We start from the raw sequence: 24,449 nt of genomic DNA on the forward strand, positions 1-24,449 counted from the left end.
TCTCTCCTTACAAAACCGAGGGCAGGCTGACTTAATGCCTGCTGTGTCGTGTGGAAGAGAGAACTTCTGGACTTCTTTTAAATACGATATACAATGGTAGTAGAAACCAGGTTATAATACTGGGAGGGTTTTCTGAGAAACTGAAAATATTTTACATTTTGTTTTTGAGTATTGATAGCAAATTTGTGATTATTTTGACATTGTTTAATAACCACAAATCAAATTAAAGGTTAAATGATCTAAAAAGATTCTTAGTACAATAGGGCTCAGAAATGAACACAACATGATAATCCTCAACACGCACCTTAAACACAATTCAAAATATTCAATAAGGTTGCATTTTCTTGAAACAGCATTTTCAAATCCCAATTAAAGACCTTTAAAGAAAGGCCTAAAAACAATAACCTAGTTCTATATTTTTTATCAGATTGTCAACAAGTTACTTATTTCTATAAAATTGCCTTTATTTTACAGGAAATATAAAGATACAAATGACTCACTTGTCTCATCCGTACGCAATTACGGTTGATAATACATATGTATATTGGACAGATTGGAACAGTAAATCAATACACCGAGCCTTAAAAAAAGATTTTACTGATCAGAAAATAATCAAGAGTGATCTAAACAATATACGAGATATTCATTTCTACAATGCATCCAGACAACAAGGTATTTCTGAGTATATTTTATATTTACTGTCGAAACCTATAGTACAAACACTTAGCCTGGTATTTTCAGACAGAATCCACAGGCTCACCTGTTGTCATATTTTTGACTTCTCTGATGTCCATTGTTATTTATTGGGAGAAAAATATTTTTTTTACAAAAGCCATTATTAGTATTAACTGTAAGTGTGAAAAGCTACTAATTATATGATATGCAGGTTATAGGATATGCAGGTTTTTTGATATGCAGTTATATGATATGCAGGTTATATGATATGCAGGTTATATGATATGCAGGTTTTATGATATGCAGTTATATGATATGCAGGTTATATGATATGCAGGTTATATGATATGCAGGTTATATGATATGCAGGTTATATGATATGCAGGTTATATGATATGCAGGTTATATGATATGCAGGTTTTATGATATGCAGTTATATGATATGCAGGTTATATGATATGCAGGTTATATGATATGCAGGTTTTTATGCAGTTATATGTTATGCAGGTTATATGATTTATATGATATGCAGGTTATATGATGTGCAGGTTAGATTAACTTTAGGGATGAGATTGTAACAATCCTACCTTGTGCATTGCTACCATTCCAATAGTTCTAATTTTTATATTCCCTTAATCTCCATAATACTAGCTATCGTTTTATTTATTTATTTGTTAGATTGTGTTCCATATACCAACTTGTTGCATCTATTAGTGTTTTTTCTGAAAAAGTGCATTGACAGAATAAGGAGACATATAAAATATGCAAAAGGGTCCTCTGTTGTCTATGTTTGGCTTGTAACAAAGAAAAAACATAATGTGAGCTATGCTGACCACAACACAACAAATAGTCGCAGACATTGTCAGAGAAAAACAAGATTTATCAGTGATTTTTAAATTGTTTCTTATATTGTAGTTTAAAAATTTACTGACTAAATCAATTTTTTTAAGGTTCAAGTGCATGCGCTGGTGCTAGATGTCAACATTTGTGTTTAGCAACATCGGCTACTACAAAAAGGTATGTAACCCTTTATACACAACAAGATAAATTGCCCCAGAAAACAGATATTCTCCTTTCCTCCCACCCAGTTAGTTTGTTTTTTTGGTATTTTGGTATGCAGATAATTTTTATATTTATCTATTGGACACCTGCTAGTCGCGGGTCTTGGATATTGGCTATTATTTAAAGCTAATCCTTAAACTTTTGATTATTAGAACTTGAAACTTTATTTCATCATGGGGAATCATTCTGCAGATTTTGGTCACTTGATTTCTTGTTATTTTTCTGGATTTTACCCAAAAATCGGATTCTCTGGCAAATTTTGTAAAAACCGAAAAATATGTTAAATAACTTTTATCTGACTACCAAAAACTTTAAACGAAATGGTAAACATTCATTCTAGAATTAGAGTAATTGGTTTTTAAGCAGATAGTGGTATTTTGGGCAATTTTAAGCATCCAATGAATTCACAGAAAAATGCTGACATTAGCAAAAAATTATTTTTGTCATTTTTTTTTCGTTTACCACATACTATAAGTGTACCTTGACGGCATTTGGAAAAACTATAAAAAAAGGTGTGCAGGAAAGGGGAAGAGGTAGAATCCCCCTTCCAGATGTCTAGTCCTCTAAGAAGCCTACTATTTTTAGGGTTAAAATTATGGTCAAGTTTCGTATGTCGTTTTTTAAGGTGACGGTAACCTTTTTAACATTCAAAGAAGAGATTTTCACATAATTAGATGCTAGGAGTTATTTTCAGACTATGTACCTATATTTTTCTGTTACACCACTCTTATTGCGATTGTATAGTTATAATACTGTTATGTTTCACCAAAAATATATCTCGTTTCAACATTTTCTTTTTAAACTTAAATGTTGTGAGTAATTAATTATTCTGCCGAATATAGTTCCAGTGCTACGCGTTTGTAAAATTATGCAGAAGGAAATGACGTAATTTTTGAAAAAAAATGTTAATAACAACAAAGATGGTAAATCTTGTATATATATTACTGTACTGCCCGAGCATCAACTTTCAGTAGCATTTTCTTCTTTTAAAAAGATTTTAAGACGTCATGCAGCTTTGATACGAAGTGCAGAAATATTTTAACTTTGTTTCTTTTTCTTTTAACATCATTTTATGCATCAGAGGCCTATTGTTTGAAAAACATAAATGAACACAAAAATTCTAAACACCCTTTCAATTTGGTTAACCAAAAGTTTAGTTAAAAACAGAAAAATTATGAGATTGTAAATTTGGAGCTCATTGATGTCGAGTTTTCCTTGTTTACAAAACATTTAATTCGAAATTTCTGCTGATTCAACAATTTAGACAATAAGTCAGAATCATTTTCATACGTGTTAAAATCCTTATTTGGAAGGTATAGTAAAAAATAATTTATACATGGACACTGAGTAAATAATGCAGCTGTTTGGACAGCTAAAAAAGGGTTACTGTAACCTTAATTGTTTTTAAGGAACATGTTTAGAACTATGTTGGGCTACTTCTTTTGCTTGAACGATTGTAAATATCACATATCGTAACTAATAACTGTTTATAATACTACCACTTTCTTTTTTTAGATGTGTTTGCACTGCTGGCAAACTGGCTGCTGATGGAAGAAGTTGTAGTCAAGTTGTTGACTATCTGATATTTGCGAAAAGAAATGAAATTCAATTTCTTGATCTGGACCCACGGAGAAGAGCATCGCCACATGAATCTATTGATAAATTGCAAAACGCCATTGGTATTGATTTTGATTATAGAAATGGAACAATTTATTACTCTGACATATCCAGTAAGGAAATTGGTCGCATAAGTGTAAATGGTACCGACAAAACAGTTCTTGTTCATGGTAAGGGAAGAATTATTATTTTCTACGGTTATTAAGTTTTTTTTAATATAATTTTGCATGTAATTTTGCATTACAAATTGTATCTAATATTTCTCGCCTATTTACAATTTGGCAGCATTCTTACTGTTTTTATTGCTGCATTCAAAAAATGCAAAATTCTGACTCACTTAATAGGATTGAAAACACCAGATGGTATTGCTTTTGATTGGTTGACTGGTATGTTATATTGGACAGATGCACAGGAAAACACAATAAACCGACTAAGTAAGGACAAGACAAAGGAAGTGTTAATTCATGAAGCGTTAGATGAGCCCAGGGCAATAGCCTTAAGTCCTTGTGATGGTATGTAGGGTATTTTTATAGGATATACTTAAGCATTTACAACAACTTTTTTATGTAGTTTTGAAGATAAAATTATTATGGGAGTACTAGGATTTTACTAATACAAACACTACCACATAGGACTGATGTATTGGACAGATTGGGGTGAGAAGCCCTATATCAAACGAGCAACTATGAATGGTATTAATATTAAAGCAATAATCCAAAGCAACTTAGGATGGCCAAATGGCTTATCTGTCGATATGGATGCTAGCAGAATATATTGGGCTGATGCCAGGACTGATAGGTAGGTTACTTGTGAATGCCATTTTTTGTTTGTTTGCACTTTTTAAATGGCATTTTCTTTTCATTCATTCATTTATTCATTCATTCATTTTCTTTAATTTATTTTAGAATTGAGTCTGCCACACTGGATGGGAAAGATCGTAGAGTAGTAGTCTCAAATGTCCCACACGTTTTTGGTGTAACTTTATATGAAAATTATATATACTGGACAGACTGGGCAACACGCTCAGTGATGAGAGCTGACAAAATCTCAGGAGATAATCGTATCTCTCTTAAAGAAAAATTAGACGCACAGCCCATGGATATCAAGATCTTTTCACTAAGACGACAAAACTGTATGTATATAACCTTTTTTTGTTTGGTACTTTTAGTTTGTTTTGATTATAACAACGTTCTTTTTATTGATCTTTACAGGTTCTCGTACACCTTGTTTTCACAATGGTGGTTGTTCCGATATATGCACAGTAGAAAACAATGCTCGCACTTGTTCTTGCCCTGAAGGCAAAGTTTTACTACATGGTTATCGTTGTGTCCCCAAAAAACATTCTTGTGCAAAATCCACACAATTTGTGTGCACGAATGGAGATTGTGTGGAGAATGGGTTTGTCTGTGATGGTGATAAAGATTGCCCTGATGGTTCAGATGAGGCAGATATTGTTTGTAGTAAGTAATGTTTGTGTATATATACATGCCAAACAGTTTCTGATTCAATTTATTTAACACTAGCAAAAAATTCCTTACATAAAATCTATTTCCTGCTTCGCAACAGCAATATTCGTTTTTGCAATCGCAAACAACAGTTTAATTAAGAGGGAAAATGGAGGCATAAACTCCCGTAAGTTCAAGTTACATTCAAGATACATCCAAATAGAACAGATTATGTCAGCAAACATTTTGCCAACTTGAATCAAGAATTTCAATTAAGACAATAAACGTGGTAATTACAGAGTGCTGACAAGAATTGCAAAAGACTGTTACAATTAAAAGAAGAGATGTTTCTTTGTTAGTAGCACACTAAAATTGATGGTCCTATTCAAATATGGAATGTGAAATTTTGGGGAATGTTTTTAGGCAAATAATATAAAACTATTTTTTTCAGATAATCATACATGTGCAGCCAACAAATTTGCATGCAAAAGGTCTGGACATTGCCTACCGATTAAATGGAGATGTGATTCAGAGCCAGATTGTTCTGATGGAAGTGATGAAGTAGATTGTAAGAAAGAAAGTTGCAACGAAACACAATTCGTTTGTCATAATGGTCAGTGTATCTCTAAACATTTCAGATGTGATGGTGAATTCGATTGCATCGACAGAAGCGACGAGGCAAATTGTCCTTTAAGGACTTGCAGACCGGGATTAGTAAGTTAAAATGCTTTTTTGAAGTGATTGAAGAAGGTAACTTTGTGAATTAGTTGTGTATTCACCATGCTTTAAAGTATCTTGTTTTCTTTTGATAAATATAAAAATGTTCTCATTCATATGTATTTATGTGAATTGTTTACAACATAGTTTTTTATTAAATTCTTTGCCAAAACAATATTTAAACATGAAATCTTATCAGCTTTACAGTCATACTGTTTCTAAAACTTATCCAACATAATAGTAACGTGAAGTCAATTTAACACCTCCAGCGTGTAAGGCATTGTAAGCCAAAAAAGTTGCCTAGTATGGATACAAGTTTTGAGTATGCCAAACAAAATCTCTCTTAAAAAAAAAAACTACCTACGGAAATTCTGTAGACCTTAGTCAATTAGTTGAAAGTCATTACAAGCATAACTTTAATTAATCATTATTAGTAAGAGATGGTAGGGGGAAAATTTATGCTGACTAAACCAAGCACAATTACTTTGCTCTGCAGTATGACTGAATATATTAAGTAAGATCATGATCAAGACCATTCTTTGTAATAAAATTTGTATAAACATAAATTATCTGTTTTAGATTTTAACAGTATTTAAGGCCGTTTATAGCTGTATAGTATTTCAATATCAAATAGCAAAATTAAAACGAATTCTTTTAATTTATTTGTGAATTTTTAGTTCAAATGCACAAACGCAACTGGGTGCATCAGGGATGCCTGGGTGTGTGATGGATTCTCAGATTGTGATGACGGATCTGATGAATCTCCGAACAATTGTAAGCATATGAATTGCACTAAAAACGATTTCCAATGTAAAGATAAGCGCAAATGTATCCCAAAGCCATGGAAGTGTGATCTTGACAAGGATTGCTATGATGGCTCAGATGAGGAGAATTGTTCAAAGCATGTAGCAACTTGTGATCCAACACATCAAATCCAGTGTGCTAGTACTGGTAAGTTGTATCAATGAGAAAAGTGGAATATAATAAAACTGAAACTAAACTAAACTGTGCCAGTGTCCAGTATTGGTAGACTGTACCAGCATCCAGTACAGGTTAACTGTTCCAGTGTACCATACAGTTAGACTGTGTCAGTATCCAATACAGTTAAATTTATGCTGTGTCCTGCCAGATAAACTGTTCCAGTGTCTGGTACAGTTAACTGTGCTAGTGGCCTGACAGGTAATCTGCATCGGTGTCTGTTACAGGTAAATTTTGCAAGTGTCAAGTATAGGTAGACTGTCATTGTGATGTTTGTAGACTTTGTCAGTGTCCTAACAGGTAAACTGTGCCAGTATCTATTATTGATAAACTTTGCCATTGTCTGATAATCTAGCAGCGTCTAGTGTCTAGGCAATTTTTTTAACAAAGGTGCAATAACTTAGTAAAAATAAAGCTATTTATAATCTATAATGAAATTAGCTCCGAAATATTTTTATCTTAACCATACTTTCTGAGATTTAAAATTTATGCATTTTTGAAAAAATAACTACAAATAGGTCCAAATTTTCTGGCAAAACCATTCTTATAAGGTCATTGTATATACAGACCAAAAAACGTTTGAGCCAAATGGACATACTCAAATTAGTAAAAATTGATTAGAGGCCATCTCTTCCAGCTCTCGACAGAAGCTTTTGCAACATATTCAAAGATTATTTTGTGAAAAATCACCTTCAAACATCACCTTAAACATTATAAAAAAATTGTAGGAAGAAAGGTCAGGAAATATTAAAAGTTGCGAAAGATTTTCTGGCTAGCAAGCTAAAATTGTAGTTGTTTCTTCGCAAAGATTTAGCATACGTTTCGTTAAAACGTTTTTATTGAATATTTTTTAAATTAGCTTAAGTATGAAATAGTCTGTTCCATTTAGCAATGAACCAGTGCTCCAGCTACGTGTTGTATAATTGTTTTTATGTATAGAAAGCTGCATCGCGACAGAGTTTGTTTGTGATGGCGAGAAGGATTGTTTGGATGGCAGCGATGAAAAAAATTGCAATCATACTTGTGCGTCAACTCACTTTCAATGTGCCACAACGTCGCGCTGCATCCCCCGTCGATATCAATGTGATGGTGATGATGACTGTGGAGATGGATCGGATGAGGATCCTAAAATTGGATGTAGTGCAAAAAACTGTTCCTCAGATCTCTTTCCGTATGTTGTTTTTTGTACAGTATTCCTGATAAAATGAAAGTCTTTTTTCCCAAGAATTTTCAAATTTAACGGTGCTCTACACAATCAAATAAATATTGTGCCTTTTCTATCAAAAACATGAAAGTTTGTCTCCCTTCAAAGCTAAATCCTTTAAAAATTCTCAAATCCTGTTTCCAAGTTGTATGCTATTTTGAGTATTAAAAAATATTTTATATATATTTTTTTTATGAAATATTTTAGATGCGCCAATAATCTTTGCATCCGAAAAGCATGGCGTTGTGACCGTGACAATGATTGTGGAGATAATTCCGATGAGAAAGGATGTTTATGTCGTGCCGATGAATTCAACTGCACAACGTCAGGTGAATGTATTTCTCTTTCTAAAAGGTGCAATGGCATATCTGACTGTGGAGACAACTCTGATGAAGCCAAATGCCAGTATTGCCCTAAAGATCAATTTCAATGTAACAGTTCAAAAAAATGCATCAGTGAAACGCAAGTATGCGATAAAGTTCAAGACTGTTCTGACAGTTCAGATGAAAAAGGCTGCAATGTGACCTGCACTAGTGTTGCGACTAAACCATGTGATCATATATGTATTACAATGAAGAAAGGCTTCCGGTGTGCCTGTAAAACAGGTTATCGTTTGGACAAAGATGGGAGGAGGTGTACGTCGAACTGCCATGACTACTCTATCCATGGCTGTAGTCAGTTTTGCACGCCCGCTAATGTTAGCACTCGTGTTAGCCACCAGTGCAGCTGTGGACAAGGTTACACGCTGGATGTTAATATGAGGTTGTGTAAACAAAGCACGAAACACATGCCGTTCTTATTAATAGCTAATAACTATTTTATTAGTAAGTTGAGTTTATCGAAAACAGAGAAATCATACGAAGTGGTGCAAGATTCTTCCAATGTGTTCGCAGTGGACTACCATTGGCAGAAAAAAAAGATTTTCTGGATCGACAAAGATATTTTTGTGAAGAAATTTGACGACAAGATGAGCAAGGTGAAAACTATTCATAGTGGTTTGAAGGAGCCTTTTGACCTTGCTGTGGATTGGATTGGTAATAACCTCTACTTTGTGGATGGCAATACAATTCACGTTTCAAAACTGGACGGAACGTTAAGGAAAGAATTGTACAGAGATAAAAATAGTAAACCTTTGGCTATTGCCTGTGACCCCTCTGCGGGCTATTTGTATTATTCAACAAAATCTCAGGGGAAATATGTTGGTACTATATCTCGCATAGGCTTGGACGGGACTAAACCAAAAGTTGTAGTAAATAAAGGTATTGTTTACCCCGCGGAAATAGTATTAGATCACGTGACCAAAACGTTGTACTGGAGTGATATGGACCTGAAGCAAATAAGTTATATAAGATTGACAAATACCAGCTATGGATCCACCACCGGCACCACTCTCTTAGTTCGAGGTATTGGCGAGGTTTCGAGTATCTCATTATTTGAAGATTATCTATACTTCTCGACTCAACGACAATCTGTAATATACCGAGTTCACAGGTGGAGCGGTCTGAATGTAACTTTAATTAAAAGGACAAGAGGAAAATTAGGTGAAATAAAGGTCAGTGTTTTTGTTATGATTTTTTTTGTTTTTAAATTTATGCGTTGTTTTGGAAAGACAAAATATAATGGAGTTGTGGTGTTAAAGTGGTGTTAAAAGAAATAAAGAATCAGCTGTCAAAAATCTGCTGAGAATTTATGGCTGCTGGTTTCCTGAACTGTTTGAGTTTTTTTTATTTTTTTAAAGTTTTTTTACATCCAGGTTGTTCATCCTTTACTTCAACATCGTATGGAATCACAATGCAGCAACGCAAAATGTCAACGTCTCTGCCTTCTATCACCAAATGGTGGGTATCAATGTGCGTGTCCTAATCATTTTAATTTAGCTGAAGACGGAAGAACGTGCATTTCAAGTTGCAGCGCCAGACAGTTTCAATGCAAGAATAACAGGTGTATCTCTTTGACTTGGCGTTGTGACAGTGAGAATGATTGTGGAGATAATTCAGATGAAACGGATTGCAAAGCATCTAGCTGCGGTACAGGTTAGGACATCTTTACACCTGCTTTTCTTGTTTGTTATTTTGTTTTGTTTTAATTTTACTTTCAAAAGAAAACTTGAGGCTATGCGTATACGTTACTGAAAACTTGGCGTTAGAATAATCCATGGGTTCGCCGGTTCTTAAATTACTCTGCGGCTGTCTAAAATAAAACTATTTTCAACAGAAAAATCCACGCTCATTGCACTGTATCTCTAGGGTGGTACATATTTCGGTCCTCAGATTTTCACCCGTCGTACATCGCAGTTTCGTGCATCCTTTGTACAAAGTAGCGATCCTGCTGCCATTTTGAACAAAATGGAGCTATTATTACAGGCCTTAATCGTTAGTCCATGGAAGAATTCACCTGTTTGCCAGTCCTCAGAAACAGGCGAATTTTGAACAGGTGAATTTTTGTCCCCCTGTTGTTTAATATTATTTTATTATTATTACTATTATTTACACAGGATAGTCTCTTCACATTGTCCTTCCGTCACAGGCGTTAGAATAAAACCTGAGATAAATGTCCATGGGTCGCTTCATTTTTTTGTGATAGAGACTGCCATTGTTTAGTTTTTTATACTGAGAAAGATTTCGACATTTTTTTATTAGTCCCTGCTGCTCTAAAAATATAGATATCTCTTCTTGAAAGTTCTTTGTCAGGGGCTTTGGTTCGTGTTCTGAATGATGCTAGTCAGCGTTATTGTTCTCCCTGCTCTCTCAGGTATGTTCCAGTGTAGAAATGGAAATACGACGTGCACCAGACAATTTTACGTATGTGATGGTGATGATGACTGTGGAGATAATAGTGACGAAGAGAACTGTGAAGATAGACCTTGCTTAAAGTGAGTCATGTTAATGTGAAAATATATTAGATCATACAGAGTGGAAAGGCGTAAAATTTGTTAAAGTATGCCATGGTTCTCTTTGCTATGAATAGGATTTTATACAGAGTTCTAAATTTTCATTAAGATCAGTTTCCAATCTCCTAACTGCATTTGTGAAATAACTTTCTTTTTGCCTAGACCATGTAAACATTTATGTGGACTGGAGACTGAAATAAAAGAAAGCAAACTTTAAATTTTGTCTTCTTTTTTTTATATCAGTCTAAATTTAGTAGATCTTATATGCTTGGTGTAGCGTTTCACTTTTATGTGAATGCGTCTTACATGTTAGTATTTTTGTTATATCATTGCAGCTACCAGTTCCGATGTGCTAATCACAAATGCATTTTAAAAAGTCGCCGGTGTGACTTACGGAAAGATTGCTCGGACGGATCTGACGAGACAAACTGCACGACAATCGCACCCACATGCTCTACATGTAAGTATGTGGATTGCGAGAGTGTTTTTATGTTTTTTTAGGATCAGATCAAATTACTTGAAAATGTCATTTTTCCAAAAATTGAGAAGAATTTTCCCCTTGTTGGACCTTCTGTTTGCAACTTTTTTTTTCATTTTAGTACAATTTCGTTGCGCAAATGGTCAGTGCGTAGACAAAAGTGTGTTATGCAATGGAGAAAAGGATTGTGAGGATGGTAGCGATGAAGACCAGAAAAATTGTAGAAAAATTGCTACCTGCTCGAGTGAAAGATTCCGATGCAAAAATTCAAAGTACACACAATACTTTCATTTTATAATTTTTTAATCGTATATTGATGAACGTTCATCTATATCTATGTTAGCTTCGCAGTTCTTCACAGTGTGTAAAATACCTATTTACATTTTTGTAAATTAAGTGGTATTTTGCAGAATTTGAGTCATTTTTATCTGCAAATTGTTTTTTGAAACATTTTATTATCCATTCTGTATTAAAGAAAGAAGAAACATCACATTTGTGCTCCTTCTTAGAACTGCAATTATCTGATAAAAACCCACGATATAATATCGCAAGTTTTCAAAAAGTTCCAATTTTATCTACACGAAACATTTTCGTATTTTTCCTTCGGGTAATGTTTAAAAGCGCAGGGTTGGAGTAAAACGTAAATATAGCGGTGAAAAAAAGAGAATTAAAACTACAATGAAACTGTCACCAGACGAATACCAGCAACACCAAATAGCAGTCAAAAATACAGTGCAATGTAACCAATTCGCACAAAATAATCGATAATGGCTTTCCGTTTAGTAATGTTAAGTAGGAGATTTATTTAGCTTTTTTGTTTTGTTTTCAGGTGTATTTCAAAAAGATTTGTGTGCGACGGAGATAATGATTGTCATGACTACAGTGACGAGGATCCAGCGGTATGTCGCGATACAACGTGTGATGCTCAAACGCAGGCGTCGTGTGGTGATGGACGTTGTATAATGAAGCATTGGGTATGCGACGGAGAATCAGACTGCCTGAACGGTACAGATGAAAAGAATTGTCCGCCTCAGACATGCTCTACTGAACAGTTCACGTGAGTTGAGTAGAATTTGTTGTGTGTAACAGTCTGTCTTTCTGTCTGTCTGTCTGTCTGTCTGTCTTTCTGTCTGTCTGTCTGTCTGTCTGTCTGTCTGTCTGTCTGTCTGTCTGTCTGTCTGTCTGTCTGTCTGTCTGTCTGTCTATAAATTGACCGTGACGCTTTGTTATAAGTTATTGTACGGGTTAAGTCACAGGCAATTAACGGTGTTTTTATGATTGTCCATTTCGTTCAAAAGTTTAATTGATTGCTTGCGTCTTTATAATGAAACTGACAACAAATAATTTTGTAATATGAAACATACAATAAATTTTAAATGTTTTTAGGTAGATTTCTCCACGGGTTTTTGATTAAAATGTTTTCATTTCGGCCTTCTTAATCAAATATTATCAACAAACCTTTTTGTGGTAAGAAGCACAGTAAGTTTCAGTGGATTCTCCCACGGGTTTTAATGACTAGTAATAATACCTCTTTTATTTATTTAGTTGCAAAAACAACAATTGCATTAACAAATCGTGGAAATGCGATGGTCAAGACGATTGTGGAGACGGATCTGATGAGATCTGTCACAGCAAAACGTGTGATTCTACTAAAGAATTTACATGTAAAAAATCAAGACGATGCATTGATCAAAAGTGGCATTGCGATGGATACCCAGACTGCCTCGATAAGTCAGACGAAATAGGTACCTTTCTTTTTTAAAGCATCTCTGGAGTACGTCCTCAGACAATTTTTTTTTTGTAGTTTGTCTTATTAGTAAACCAATGAATAGATTTTTATCTGTTTAAAAATGAGTAATTTTCTTTAACCTCTGTGATTGTGCATTGGTATACTTCTCAACGCTCCTCTGTAAAACGCAAAAACTGTAACATTTTTTGTTTTGTTTTTTGTTTTCTGTGGTATGAAATGTTTTTACTTTATTACGTATGTTCTATGAGTTGTGTTCATTACTTGTTTATATTGTCAATTTTATGCTCGTCTGCATACTCAAGTGATGGCCCCTTCTGTCTTTTAGATTGTCCATCTGTGTCGCACAGATCGTGTCGTTATGCCGATAAATACAATTGCAGTAGTGGTCCATGCGTTCGTTATGACTGGCAATGTGATAATGTCACTGATTGTTACGACGGATCTGATGAAGTGCATGAGATATGCAGTAAGTATTTCGTTTTCATTTGATCATATAATTGTTTATGTGTTCAGCTTGGTTTCCATTAAAATGCATACATATTGTGCAACGTTTGTAACAATAGAAATCATTTTGTCTCTAACTTTTTTTTATTTCCATTTTTTCTGCGACATGTGTCTTCATAAAGCCTGTGACGGCAACTGGTGTACAATGCTAATGGTAGCCGATCTTTAGATGCTTAGTCGCTCAAACAGAAAAACCAAATCTGGCTTAGCTAGATCAAAAAACTTATTTTCGTCTCATAGACAAATTATCATCCTAATAAACAGGAGCTTGTTTGTATGACGTCATCTAAGTTATTTGAGCATTACACAACCAACGTATACGTTTCTCCCGGATCGACCTGTTGATGCGAAAGATTTTCATCTCACCTAGGTGAAGTCATATTCAACATTGATGTAAATGATAAATAATTTCAACATATAAGAACAACTCGACCTTGCATTAAGTTTTCCATCAGTTGTAATAATATTTAAGGATAATTTTAAATAGGTACAGTGAGCTCCTGTAATAAAATCAGTCAATTCCGTTGCCACACCGGAATGTGCATTCCCAAGTTCCAATACTGTGATGGTTATCCCGATTGTCCCGATAATAGTGATGAAGACAGTTGTCTGGAAACATGCAAAAACACAGAGTACAAGTGTAGTTCTGGAAAGTGCATTCCCGAAACGAAATATTGCGATTTCTTTAAAGACTGCCCGGACAACGACGATGAAGCTAACTGCAGTAAGTGAGCTTTTACTCCATTGAGTCCACCCTTCCCCAACCTTTCGATTTAAAGAAAACGACCAACCCTCTTCTCTATTTCACCAAGAATAATCTTAACTTCCACAAACATTTTCCTAGATTTTAATAAGAACTCTCTTTTATCCATTGGGTGCACTTTTAACTTATCTCATCTCTCAAAAAAAATTACTTTGTGTTTTTTGCATGATGTATTTACTGTCCCTTTAGTACGCAAAGATAAAAATATCAGCTGCTCTTACCATTGCCTAACTCATTTGTGTAAACAGAAGTCCAACTGGGTGCAATGCATGTGTCCTCCTGGAATGGAGTTTAACGCGCAACGACAGTGCGTGGACGTTGACGAGTGCGTTACGACGTCGCATGTGTGCAGTCAAACATGCCAGAACACTCCCCGTTCGTACAAATGCAGCTGCGTGAATGGTTACGAAATGACGAATTTTGGCCAGTGCAAATTAAAAGGTATTATTGGCCGGGTTTTTTATTTTTATGTACATAGCTATGTTTCTATTAATTTTGTAAGTAAATCTCAAAAGTGCTTCATATCAAGACAGTATATTTTCTGTTATTGCTTTATTTTTTGTTCGGCTTGTTGAATCATGTAATGCTTTTTGGTGAGGATACATTGGTTATCTAGACTAAAAATTTTTATCTGAATGAAATTGATTATCTGGAATGAAATTAGCTATCTAGACTGAAAATTTTTATCTGAATGAAAATGATTATTTAGAATGGAATTGGCTATCTACAATGAAATTAGCTATTTAGAATGAAATTGGTTATCCACAATGAAATTACCTATTTAGAATAAAGTTAGTTATCTAGAATAAAATTGATTAACTAGAATGAAATTGGTTATATAAAATGAAATTAGCTATCTAGAATGAAATTGGTTATTTATAATAAAAGTGATTATCTAGAATAAAGATGGTTATCTAAAATTTGACCGATGAGCTGGACGTCTGCAGATAAGTTTATAATGTTATCAAAATAAACGTTTTTTTGTTGTTTTTCATTCTAGGAAGGACTCCTATCCTGTTTGTACCCACAGATAATAACCTGCTTCAGTTATCCGCTATTCGACCTAAAACTCAAAATGAATATAGACTTTTTGATAACAAGTTCGACTCGCTTGATTTTTTCACTGGTCTCTCTGGTGAGCACCGTCCAATAATCATCGGAGGTCATCTTAAAACATCAAAAATTATCGCCTACTCTGTCACTAGTGAGTGTTTTAAATTCATAATTTCTTTTGTCTTGCTTGTACAATTCAAAAATTTTTATAATAAAATGAATGTTACTTTCAGATTTATTCTTTTTGCCGGAACATCCCAAATCAGACGGGACTAAGTGGGCTAATCGAGTCAAACGAGAAAGCGAGCCAATATACTCCATCGTTTCAAATATATCGGATGTCTCTGCTGATATAATTAATGTTGATTACATCGGCAGGAATGTGTTTTGGGCAGATAATCGAGCAAATGAGAAAAGCATCTATATTGCAAGTTTGCCACACTTCAAACATAAGAAGAGAATTCTTAAACGTTTTACAACCATAGAAGGATTTGCATTGGATCCTGAAAAAGGGTGGGTTTGTTATTGTATTATTTATATCCTGAGCATGCGCTTCACCTCCTTTTTTAACCTTCAGCCTATGCGATATTAGAATCCGTATAAACGCGCTATGTTTAAAAACCAAAACACAGGAATAGTTTTCTTAGTGCACGGGAATTTAATATGGCGTTTTGGCGCTTAATTTCAATGTGGAATTTAACTTCAGTTTCTTTGAAGTTAAAATTGTTTTAGGTTTTTTCTTGTTGTTTATGGATCATTAGGTTCTTTTTTATGCCTGGTGATAACTGTTCTATATTCAGCTGCTCCGTTTCTCGTCATATTGACAGGAAGTTGGGGTTAATTATTTCCAGTACTTACAAAAGGTTGACCCATTGATTCAGCACTACGTCGTCCGATTGAATAAACAACAACGGGTTTTTTATTGGTGGACGTCACTTTGCTGCAAAGCATACAATGTCTCGTACGCATTTTCACATGACACGTGTTGAATATTTTAATGTAGGTGTTAACGTAAAACATTATTACTGAAGAAGAACGCTATATTTATTTCATTGCAGACTCCATATTTGATTATAACGGCATAAATTTGTTTGTCGAACTCTCTTACTAACGATCAAATTTCGATCAGTTTATCAAGCATAATGAACATGTTGTCCAGTTGATGCAACTGGACTGCTTTTTGACAGGTTTTGTGTTTGTTTAAATGTCAGAACCACGAAAGAATATTCCATATGAAATTGGTTGCTTGGAACATTTTTTAGCTGCTTCTAAGAATGGCAGGAAAATCATTGCTACAAGACCTGGTAATTTTACAGGCAATGCAAAATATAACCTGTTTATATAGAGATTAACATTACAATTTTTCGTTTACCGAACTTATCAAATTTCTTTTTCAAAATAATATGCTATTTGCCTTAACGAAAAATTATTGCTAAGACCCTTGATGACCCCACCTGTGATAATATAGGCGTTGAGACAGTGCAAGGAGAAGTTGTTAAATCTATAGCCAAAAATCTTAAGTTAATTAATTTTCGCGCATATTTTATTGCGTAGCTTATTTCTACAGATTTTTCCTGAATCCATGGAAACTTTGATGGTGTTCACTTGAGCAATATATTCTTCATTTTTTGCAGGAAGTTTATTTTAAAAAATAACAAAGAAATCGTCAGTTTTGATCACCAACCTATTGATACACGCCTTTTGCTGCCTCAGATCTCTCCAGCTTTCCCGTTCGTATTTCAAAACAATTCCTGGTTGGCATAAATAGCAAGAATCTAACATTTATAGCTCAAATGACAGACTTTTATTAATGTTTACGTTTTGTTAGACATTAAGATAGCAATATGAAGGTTTTAGCCACGTGAGCTACATGTTTTTGTCAGCGTTATACTTCCAGCTAGAAGATCTTTATATTTGTGGATTCGGTATAGTACTCACTCATTGCTTTACTTTGTTCAAACCTTGTAGGTCATTGTTTTGGTGCGAAGATTCATATCTCCCAAAGATATTTAAAGCTGACATTGATGGAAAAAACCCCCGAGTATTTGTAAAAGACAGACTGATGTATCCAACGAGCTTAGCCGTTGATCTTCCCTCGCAGAGGCTGTTTTGGTCCGATTTGAAGAAACACTCGATTGAAAGCGTGACTTTAGGCGGCACTGCGAGGGTGATTGTTTATGACCGTAAAAGAGATCCCTCCTTCTTGTTTCCCTCCACCATTGATGTGTTGGAAGGTCATTTGTACTGTATGATGAAATACGGTGGGAAGTTATTCAAAATCAATAAGTTTGGTCTAGGCAATGCTACAGTTATTAAAGAAGATATACCAAAAGCGACCAACGTGAAGTTATTTCATGAAAACAGACAACTACCTACCAGTATCAGTAAGTGGGATTGATTTATGTTTTGTTTCACTTTTTTTTTGTTTCTTGAGGTTAGATTCCCTTACAAGCCATAATTGTTGTGCAACTGTTGTATAAAAAATCTACAATAACCGTCTTTCCAATAATATCGTACCAGTGACTGGTGTACTACTGTTTTGCGACTGTCGTATAGCAGTCATGATAGAAATTTAAAGTCAAAATACTCTTTTTCGACTTGTTTTGTTGCGTTTGTGTATAGATTTTCATAATCCGTGTATCCGATCTACCTGCCCGGAATTTTGCGTAGCTGCCAATGGCATAGCGAAGTGTGTGTGTACTGGCAATCTTCCGGATTGCAAACCAGGTGAGAAAGCGTTTCGTCCAGCTCGTATAAGAATGAGCGAACCTATAGGAATGTTGTAGTGACGCTATGTATCTTTTTATTAGAGTGCAACGAGGCTTTTTGTAACCAGAGAGGGGATTGTACAAGAACAAAATTCGGTGAAAATATATGCACGTAAGATCTTGTATTAAATTATGACAATTCTGAATTTGTTTGGCAACAAAATTCGAGTTTACTTTATTTCATTTTTGTGCTAATATCTACTGTGTGTAGCTGATGACTAGCGTTTTAACTTTCGTGTATATTTTACACACAGCTGCAAGGAGGGTTACACGTCATTTTCCAACTGCAAGCAGAAGTGTCATTGCAAAAATGGTGGCACTTGTGCGGTCGATAAATATGGATTGGAAATGTGCAAGTAAGCTTGATTTATCTCTGACGGTTTTTACCCAAATTCGTGAAATTTTTCACGTGTTTCAAATATTTCCTTGCAGAACTTGCAGGAAATATTTAATTTTATAAGGTGCGCGTAATTAAATTAAAGTAGATTGATTAAAAAATAAATCCACGACAAAGAGAGACAAAAATATCATAAGATAAGATATAATTAACGCAGTTTTGGCCATGGCTCAACTGTTGCTAAGACGCCACGTGCTTTTGCCTTATTAAGTCTTGTATATGAATAAACTAAAACTTCCGTCTTAATCACGTTTGTCGTATGGACCTTAAATAACAATCAAGTTTTTTCTTTTGAAATATTGCTATTTTTATGATTCTTTTTTTATTCCTTTTTTTTATTAATATATCTTCCATTGCTTAGCAATTTTTTTTTTTTTTAAAGAATTTAAGCCTCGTGTTTGTGCTCTTACTTTGTGCGTTAAAACAGAGCCGTGCTACAGATTACACGAAATATTACAAACGAAGTCGTCAATGTGCGACATTTTAACCGTTCTGACTGCGCCCTTCTGCAGAGTTATCACTGCTTTGTGCTAGAGATGCACAAAATAGCAAAAGTTGTTTTTAAAATAAACCATACTTATATTGTCATTGAAATCTTTAGCTGTACAAGTGGGTTTACTGGTGAAAAGTGCACAAAGATTTGCAAACTTCAGTGTAAAAACGGTGGAAAGTGTCAGCTGGATGATCATAGTGGCAAAGCGACTTGCAGGTGAGTTGGTTAAGGCTTAAATCATTGGCTTTAAAACTAAGAACAAGCCAATAGTCTGATTTTTTATTAATATGAGAACAATCTGAGGCATGAATTCTCATACAATTCTCTTCCAAATGCTGATGTTTTTGCTTGTTTGCGTTCGCTTCCTTTCTCATTAGCTATCACTGCCTGGTATTCACATTGGCGCGATTGTTTATGAAGTTCATTCTGAAGCTTCGTTAACAGCAAAAACATTCAATTTTTCCAAAACACGTAATTTCCACGTCATAGAATAATAAATAAAAATAAAATGAGGCGTAAAAATTCTAAAGTTGTGTTCTTACTATTAAGAGCAAAATTGTGGTGAAAAACACTCGAAAAATATGAGTCAGATTGTACTGAGTTTTATGACAAGGCATGTAAGCGGCCGAGAGTTGCTCTGATTTTGACTGGTGAAATATAGAGTATGTATAGTTTTGTATGTTAACGAACAGTACAGAGCTCTGTGAAAAAAGATTCTCTGTTGGCTTAGCTTGTAAGAACCAAGCATGACTTTGATTGAACTAACAACACTGATTTGTTTTTATAGTTGCAAGGATGGATAGACGGGCGACTTGTGTGAGAAAGCGTCCACTGGGTGCTTAAGCCTTTTTTATGCCATTTCTCCAATATCATGCTTTTTTTATAAGAAACTTAGTTAGGAAGCATCCAGGCTGAATCCAAAATGTGTATTTCTTTTAAAAAACTATTTTTAATAAAATTTCGTTCGGTATATTACTTATTGTGTAAATCATTACGTCATAGCTGTCCAGATGGGTATGGAGGACCTCATTGTAAGCTGACATGTACCAAGACAACGTGTTTAAATGACGGCATATGCAAATTAACTGCCGCTAAGGTTCAGTGCGAGTAAGTTCTTTTGAAATCAATGAAATCAATCTTGTTGAGTTTGCTGAATCTAAATGATGTGAATTATTGAATTTTAGATGTCAAATCGGATGGGTTGGTGAACGTTGTGAAACAGCCTCGTGTGAAGGATTCAAGTGCGCAAACAATAGCTGCATTGTTGTTGATAATGTTGCTAAATGCAGGTGTGTTCAGTTCACATGTTTCCTCACACACTGGATGTGTTCTAGTCTGTAGTATTGTAGTTTCAAAGCGTTTTAATTTTTAAGTAAGAATAAAAAGAAAAAGCGTAGCAGTCATACTGTGTCTAAAACTGATTCAACGTACAATTAACAAGTACAAAAAAGTAATTACAAGCGAACTTTCCGAATAACTTTTTGCATACAAACTACGAAAAAGTTTCATAACCAAAGCTAAATAACATCACATAACATCAAATAACATTACCAGCGGCATATATTTTGGTTTTGCATGATTTACGATACAAAACATTTGATTATACGTTACGTATCAAAAAAATTTGGTAAATATGTTTTGTTTATAAACCATGTTTCGTCCACTGCTAACGTGCCGCTATTTTTTTAAAATTTGTATCAGCTATGTGATAAACTCCCATGTTTTTTCTTGAATTACACATTTCTTATAAGAATACGTCCTATGAGAATCGCCCAGGCTCAATTTCCGAAATTCCAAAATGTTTTTGAATAATATGAATGAGGCTTGAACATCAGGAACAAAAAAACTTTTTCAAAGAATTTGTTCTTGCTTGTTTTTTAAAATGAAAGTTAAAGCAGCATATTTACATTTATATTTTCAGGTGCATTGGTGATGACTGTACTACAACGAACAGCCCAAGCAAATCCAGTAAGTCCTTTTTATTTCTTCTTGTATCAATCCAGGGATCTGGCAGGAGCTAGTGTATCATGCTTAATTTTTCTTCTTAGAAACAATGATCGTTGCCGTCCCCATCGTTGTTGTGGTTGTCTTGCTTTTAATCGTCCTCATCGTGATTTTGTTGAGGAGGTCCCGTCAGTACGTACCACTGAATTTGTTACATGATACCCCTTCATAAATTTATGTTGTTTGTTTTTGTTTGTTTGTTTGTTCCTGTAATTTTTTGTTTGTTTTATTTTGATTTCCATTGGCCTGTTTCATTTGTAAATTTCTCAAAAAATGGACGCGTTGTTTTATAGTGCCTGTAATCTTTGATTTGGTCCATGTTATTTTCTTTTCTTATCAGGAGAAAGCAGTTTAAACCACAGAAAATTAAAAACATTGAGATGGAAAACCCGACTTATGAGTACGGGAACTTCCGAAATGAGTATGACGACGCACCGGAATCAGATCGGGACTTTATGAAACAATCTAAGGTTCGTAGATATTTAGAAGCTCTGCAAATTTGGGTTAAATGTTGGCGTTATCTAGAAACTTGGCTGAAGTGTTACAATTTTGAACGGATTTCTGATACTCCACTCCCACCATGCCCTTTCCCTGTATCATTCATTTTGTCCGCGGTTTTAACCACTAAAAAGTAGACTGAAACGCTATCTAGAAAGTTAGATATATAGTGAAATAGAAATATTTGAATATCCATGCAAAATGAATCTTCTGCGCAAGTTTCCCCATATTTATCATTACCAACAAACATTTGGGGGTGTGGGCGTTTTGTGGAAAATATGAGATGAAAACAAAAAAGTTAATGAAATGTAAAGTCCGGTGCACTGCCCTCCCCCTCCTACCTGCACTGCTATGACCCTGTGTTTTGAAAGTTGATGATGGATGGGAAATTTGAATTTAGCACTGTTACAATGAAAAGGGATTACTGATATTCGTAACTGTTTTACTATACTGTAATTAGACCAGATGAAGAGTTTAATGAGCCTTCGGAGCATTAGACGGTAGTGGGGTTTAGGGTCTAAAATTTTCTTTTGATTTGACCTGTAGCCTTACTTTAATATTCGCTTGTCAATGAATGCGTTCACCTCTTTCAGAAGTTTTGTTTTGTCTTTAGAACTTTGGCAACATGTTATACAGGGACGACACGTCGCCGTACGATGCAATTACTGCAGACGAACCATTGTTTGGCGAGTCATACAATGAAAAAACCTTATTGGTGGACAATGAAGAATACGAAGAATTTTGATCACGTGTGTACACGGAACAAAGATGGAGTTCTTTCATTGGTTAGAAATAGACACGACGTCGACCAATGGCTGGTTAAATTTTGGACAATAACAAAATGAACAACATTTCAATTCATTTCATATTAAAGGATGTTAATATTTTTTTATGATTATTTTTATTCATTTGTATTTCATTTTTTTATTATTTTTCTATTTTTTTTTTTTTATTGTAACCTTATATTTTTGTATTTTTTGCAGTGACTTATTTTTTTTTCACAGAATGTGCAAATAAAATTTTTTTTGTACTTACAAAGTGTCTGCAGAATCTTACGTGTTATCAAACTTAAGATAATGTTGTTAACAATGTTGTATTTATTGAGACAAACTTAGTTTCCATTCCTCCAAATGGATTGACGTATACTTAGTTGGCTGCAGTTGAGTGAAGTCAGTTTGAAAAAGATTAGCCGCTACTCCTAAAAAATTTTGCAAGAAAATTGTCGAATGTTGCAAAATGGAAAAATATTTTTTCAAAATTTTCTTTTTCGGCTATTTTAAATAATCAAGTGTGCAAGTTTTCTTTTCTCGTTAAAGTTTCTTTTTTTCTGAAAAATCAATCTGATTAACGGTTCTGAAATTTTTTTGCAGCTTGAAGTTTACGTAAACAATCCACTTTATAAGGCTTGTTCTGGAATTGTTCTTGTTTCAGACGTCCAGCGACCTTGCTGTTATAAGTTCTTGAAAAGTGTGAAATTGTTTGAAATTTTTCCGAATTTTTCTATAAAATTCTACCTTAAAAAGGATCAAAAACAAGTCCTAAAGTACTCCTGTAAACATCTGAAATTTACTTCGAAAGTCAACCTTATCATAATGACTCAGTAATAAGAAAATAACTGATTTCTTTTCCACCAACCAAACTCACTGTTATTGAAGGATATTTAAATCTTTGGCATGTCCCTACGAACTAATTTTGGCGTGTATTTATGGGTGTGTTTTGAATTAGGAAAAACTGTCGGACGTATGATCGATACTTTGGATGGTAATAACTTGTGAACTCAAAGAAATTGATCCCAAAAATCTTTTTTATTCTTTCAATATTGAAGGGAACTAAATTGTACAACAGTTAAAAATATTGCTCGGTTTGAGAAAATGGCAAATGATGTGCACTATCGGACGACGATAAAACTGACGACAAAAATCTATAGAAATAAAAAAAAATTAAATTTTTTATCGAATGTATTGATTTCAGTGTTGAAAATTAAATTGGTTTATAATTTGATGTATGTCAGCTAACAGAATATACCATAATTAGAACTTTCAGTAATATTTTTGACTACAGTATTCTTAAAAATTGAGTGAGAGTTATGCTGTCGGACGTACGCTTTTGATGTCGATATATTCACTTCGATTTTAAAAGGATTTTTGCCGTTCAAGGTTTAGGCTAAAGGTAAACTTTTCGATTGAATTCAAATTAAATAGATTTTTGACCCTCATTCTTCTTATATTGGTTATAAAACGGATGCGTACGTCCGACAGTTTTCTGAACAAATCAAGAAATCTAAAAGTTCAACATAGGAAAATAAAAGATACTTTCTGTGAGCTAGACTTGGCTTTACATAAAAAAAAGCAAAATTCTTCTTTTCTTTTTGGATTAAAAAATATATAAACATGTTTCTACAACGTACGTCCGACAGGTATTAATGAAAATTTAACGAACAAAAAAGAAAAAATAGCACTGCAATGACTTCAGATATTGTTAACGTAGGTACAAGAATGTTCTTGGTTGTTAGTTGTGTTGTTTTAATGAATCTTCTTAAAAAAAACAGGGCAAAAGTACGTTGAATCAAAAACTGTCGGACGTACGCTTTTTAATTATATCATCGTTTATCCTGAATCGCTGAAAACCGGAAAATATAATGTCTATAATCTTTAAAAATGAGCTAACTTATCCTTTCATGCGAATTTTATTTTTTGACGTCTGGCGTTACATAATTCAAAACACACCCTTGTTTGAAGCAGTTAAAAAGTTTGCCGGATACTTGAGAGGGGGCAATTGTTGTTATAAGATTTCGCTGATTTTAATATTGTTGCTAAAAAAGCGATCTGATTTTAGATTTCCTTTAAAAACCAGATGAAGAAGAAAATGCTATTTTCAAATCAACTTTAGCAAGAATTTACAGACTAGATTTGTTTTGTACCGAGATGACAAATTTTAGCTTCTGCGGCCATCTAAATGCCATATTCCTGCGTTCTCGTCCCCAGAGCTCTTTGAGATTAAAACCTCCAGTTTATCTCAAAGAGTTCTGGGGTCGAGAATGATATTCCTGTTTATAATAGTGCTGTTATTTGAAATTTCTAGCTTAAAATATTTTTAACTCTTATTTTAGAAATAAAAAAAGAGAAGCTTGTGTATTACAAGCTGGTGGACACG

At 34.2% G+C, this 24,449-nt stretch overlaps 1 protein-coding gene across 1 annotated transcript in view; it reads left to right on the forward strand.

Moving 5' to 3' along the window:
• Positions 1–22,385, forward strand: part of LOC130641742 (low-density lipoprotein receptor-related protein 1-like) — a 45,621-nt gene extending 23,236 nt beyond the window's left edge. The window contains exons 29-61 of the mRNA XM_057448682.1: positions 475–672; positions 1,626–1,692; positions 3,253–3,524; positions 3,699–3,866; positions 3,987–4,152; positions 4,260–4,486; positions 4,566–4,814; positions 5,251–5,513; positions 6,194–6,467; positions 7,434–7,665; positions 7,906–9,250; positions 9,452–9,731; positions 10,450–10,570; positions 10,924–11,048; positions 11,188–11,338; positions 11,896–12,123; positions 12,612–12,811; positions 13,142–13,282; positions 13,808–14,044; positions 14,273–14,524; positions 15,084–15,287; positions 15,370–15,649; positions 17,105–17,520; positions 17,759–17,863; positions 17,947–18,016; positions 18,159–18,260; positions 18,903–19,010; positions 19,797–19,901; positions 19,979–20,083; positions 20,716–20,762; positions 20,843–20,930; positions 21,139–21,268; positions 21,910–22,385. Coding sequence (XP_057304665.1) covers positions 475–672; positions 1,626–1,692; positions 3,253–3,524; positions 3,699–3,866; positions 3,987–4,152; positions 4,260–4,486; positions 4,566–4,814; positions 5,251–5,513; positions 6,194–6,467; positions 7,434–7,665; positions 7,906–9,250; positions 9,452–9,731; positions 10,450–10,570; positions 10,924–11,048; positions 11,188–11,338; positions 11,896–12,123; positions 12,612–12,811; positions 13,142–13,282; positions 13,808–14,044; positions 14,273–14,524; positions 15,084–15,287; positions 15,370–15,649; positions 17,105–17,520; positions 17,759–17,863; positions 17,947–18,016; positions 18,159–18,260; positions 18,903–19,010; positions 19,797–19,901; positions 19,979–20,083; positions 20,716–20,762; positions 20,843–20,930; positions 21,139–21,268; positions 21,910–22,041 — 7,088 coding nt within the window. The 3' untranslated portion in view covers positions 22,042–22,385. The remainder of the gene's footprint in view (positions 1–474; positions 673–1,625; positions 1,693–3,252; positions 3,525–3,698; positions 3,867–3,986; positions 4,153–4,259; positions 4,487–4,565; positions 4,815–5,250; positions 5,514–6,193; positions 6,468–7,433; positions 7,666–7,905; positions 9,251–9,451; positions 9,732–10,449; positions 10,571–10,923; positions 11,049–11,187; positions 11,339–11,895; positions 12,124–12,611; positions 12,812–13,141; positions 13,283–13,807; positions 14,045–14,272; positions 14,525–15,083; positions 15,288–15,369; positions 15,650–17,104; positions 17,521–17,758; positions 17,864–17,946; positions 18,017–18,158; positions 18,261–18,902; positions 19,011–19,796; positions 19,902–19,978; positions 20,084–20,715; positions 20,763–20,842; positions 20,931–21,138; positions 21,269–21,909) is intronic.
• Positions 22,386–24,449: the final 2,064 nt, after the last annotated feature.

This window comes from Hydractinia symbiolongicarpus, chromosome 4, assembly GCF_029227915.1.
Source record: "Hydractinia symbiolongicarpus strain clone_291-10 chromosome 4, HSymV2.1, whole genome shotgun sequence".
Classification (NCBI taxonomy): Eukaryota; Metazoa; Cnidaria; class Hydrozoa; order Anthoathecata; family Hydractiniidae; genus Hydractinia; species Hydractinia symbiolongicarpus.